We start from the raw sequence: 3330 nt of genomic DNA, 5'->3' as shown, positions 1-3330 counted from the left end.
CGCAACACGTTGTACTTTGGCAGGGAATAGAGAGCCTCATTTGTCATCCGTTTGCCAATAAGGCATAAATGTAGCATATACAATATTTAAATCAATGGTTGTTGTTGGATTATGTGGGAATGATGCTTTTGCTAATTTTACTGCAAATCTCTGTCTGGGGAGCCACTGGAGCAGATACTGGCGGAGAAGAAACCGTGTGCACATCCAATGCCTGTTTCACTTTTCACATAGAGGGAGTCAGCTTCGACGACGCTCGTATGAAATGTGTAGATAACGGGGGTTACTTGGTAACAACTAAAGACAAAGCTGAGGAAGCAGAGCTTCAATCAATCCTTACACAGATCGACGTAAGGAATCGCAATTTGGACTACAAATGTTGGATCGGACTGCAATTGCATAAGGGGGACTGCATTATAACGGGCTTGAGTCTCAGAGGTTTTAAGTGGATATCTGGAAGTGAAACTTCCCAATATTCCAACTGGGAGAAGGAACCTCGCAGCACCTGCACAGAAGAGCGTTGCGTATTGGTATACTATTCTTTATCCGGTCGCAATGATTTAAAATGGACGGATGGATCTTGCAAAGAAAAGGCTTTTTACGCTTGCAAATTCTACTTCAAGGGAATGTGTAAACCTTTGTTGTTGGCAGGAGGGGAGCAAGTGAATTACAAGCTCCCATTCTCAGCAAATCCATTAAATGAGGATAATAACTTGACCGCGTTTCCATTTGGAACATATGCTGAAATAAGATGTAATGGCAATGACCACTTTTCTATCTGTAAGTTAACGGATGGTGTCTATGGCTGGACTATCCCCGGTCCGTTTTGCGCCACGGATAAACAGAGTTGTGGCTATAAAAACGGTGGATGTGATCATGTGTGCTTTGATAGTGACGCCGGTGGTATTCGTTGTGGATGCAAGGACGGTTATGTGTTAGGACAGGACAGAGTATCTTGTGACTTAAAGGAATATTGTCACAGTTCTCCATGTCAATACCAATGCGTAACAGGACCAACGGGGTTCTCCTGCGTATGCCCAAGCGGCTTCCAATTGGATAAAGACCAATTTGGTTGTATCGATGTCGATGAATGCCAAATGAATGCCTGCGACGGTAATCATTGCGTCAATACCCAAGGTAGTTACACTTGTAAGTGCAATAAAGGCTACAGAATGGTTGAGGGCAAATGCCACGATATAGACGAGTGCACTGAAACTAGATGTCCACAAATATGTCTTAACTCTGAAGGATCCTTCTCCTGCCATTGCATCGCAGGGTTCACTGTGTCCGAGGACGGTCATACTTGTATAGATATAGACGAATGCCTCAGTAATCGATGCGAGGACAAATGCACTAATACCATTGGTAGTTTCATGTGTTCTTGCCATCAGCACTTCCGGTTACACCCTAATGGAATCACCTGCATTCGAGATGTGACTGTTGTTTCCACTGTTGAAACGTCAAATGTTTATAGAGACAACGACCAACACGACGAGACCATTGACACTATAACCATATCTAAGGTTGAATTACAGAACGAGCCTCAGTTCACCGACGGACCACCTCAAGGCACTATTACGCAGGACATTACGCGCGAGGAGCCATCCAGCAAAACCACTGGAACGAGTTGGTTTACGCATAATGGCTCTTTTTTGAGCTCGTGGCTGTTTATTGGCATTATTGCTTCTCTTGTTCCACTACTTCTTCTAATTGGAGTAACCTCTGGTATTGTCATGTTTCGATGTAGTCGTTCAAAAAGAGAAGCGAGGAAGAAAATCGCCACTGCTGACAGTTACTGTTGGGTGGCTTCTGGTATAGAGACTCAGTTAGAAAAATTTGACGGGTCACTTGAAAGCACGGCGTGAAATAGTGTCAACTCGGGAATGTAAAAACAATATAATTCTGACATTGCATTATTTACGAATATATAAATAAAACGTGTTCATAAAATAATGTTTTTTTTTTAAAAAGTATGTCTGAGATCCTTGACTGTGCTTCAAAAAAGCACATATTTTATATGATCATTCATAAAAGGTTACAATCGTATTTAATCATCATAACAACCTGGTCTCAGAGTATTTCCCAATATTCTGTACGTACATACATCAGAGACACTCCATTTAGTATAATATGTTATGTTTCATATGGTATGTATTAAAAAAGCTAGGTGGCTAATGCTAGCAAGAGGGTTAGGTTAAAGGGTTAGCTAACATAGAAGTTGCAATGTAGCTACAAAGTAGAAACTAGTTGAAAAGTTGCTAGTTAGCAAAAATGCTAAAGTTGTCCATGATGAGATTTCAACAAGCAACCTTTGGGTTGCTAGACATTTACATTATACACCCACCCATCTACCACGACCAGACCAACCACTCACCTTTTCTTTTTTGCCTTAAGTAACTTTCTGTCTTGCGTAACTATACTAAACATAACATGTCATACTAATTTCAGTGACCCAGATTTACATTTACGACGTTACGTCTAGTCTATGAGACCAGGCTAGTCATAAGAGTTGCTTCATGTTCACAGATGGCATGTTTTTCATTACATCTGAAATGTTTGGTAGGCCTAATTTACTTGAATACTTCAGGTCTTCAATTTACTTGAAATGATACAATGTTGTATTTGAGCAATAAGGCGTGGGTGGGTGTGGTATATGGACAATATACCATGGCTAAGGGCTGTTCTTATGCACGACGTGGTATATTGGCCATATACAGTGCCTTGCGAAAGTATTCGGCCCCCTTGAACTTTGCGACCTTTTGCCACATTTCAGGCTTTAAACATAAAGATATAAAACTGTATTTTTTTGTGAAGAATCAACAACAAGTGGGACACAATCATGAAGTGGAACGACATTTATTGGATATTTCAAACTTTTTTAACAAATCAAAAACTGAAAAATTGGGCGTGCAAAATTATTCAGCCCCCTTAAGTTAATACTTTGTTCCGCGGTTGTACGACTTACAGCTGCGATGACAGATGTAAGTCGCTTGGGGTATGTCTCTATCAGTTTTGCACATCGAGAGACTGACATTTTTTCCCATTCCTCCTTGCAAAACAGCTCGAGCTCAGTGAGGTTGGATGGAGAGCATTTGTGAACAGCAGTTTTCAGTTCTTTCCACAGATTCTCGATTGGATTCAGGTCTGGACTTTGACTTGGCCATTCTAACACCTGGATATGTTTATTTTTGAACCATTCCATTGTAGATTTTGCTTTATGTTTTGGATCATTGTCTTGTTGGAAGACAAATCTCCGTCCCAGTCTCAGGTCTTTTGCAGACTCCATCAGGTTTTCTTCCAGAATGGTCCTGTATTTGGCTCCATCCATCTTCC

At 41.0% G+C, this 3330-nt stretch overlaps 1 protein-coding gene across 1 annotated transcript; it reads left to right on the top strand.

Annotated features, from left to right (window-relative positions):
• LOC139375432 (complement component C1q receptor-like) lies at positions 1-1851 on the top strand. Its single transcript, XM_071117214.1, is given in 2 exon segments — positions 1-1524; positions 1527-1851. Coding segments are annotated over 2 exon segments (1518 nt in total). The 5' UTR covers positions 1-119; the 3' UTR covers positions 1640-1851.
• The last annotated feature ends 1479 nt before the right edge of the window (positions 1852-3330 follow it).

The sequence above is a fragment of the Oncorhynchus clarkii genome, chromosome 19, assembly GCF_045791955.1.
Source record: "Oncorhynchus clarkii lewisi isolate Uvic-CL-2024 chromosome 19, UVic_Ocla_1.0, whole genome shotgun sequence".
NCBI lineage: Eukaryota > Metazoa > Chordata > Actinopteri > Salmoniformes > Salmonidae > Oncorhynchus > Oncorhynchus clarkii.
The sequence above is the reverse complement of the archived record's forward strand: the minus strand, read 5'-3'. Positions and strand labels throughout refer to the sequence as shown.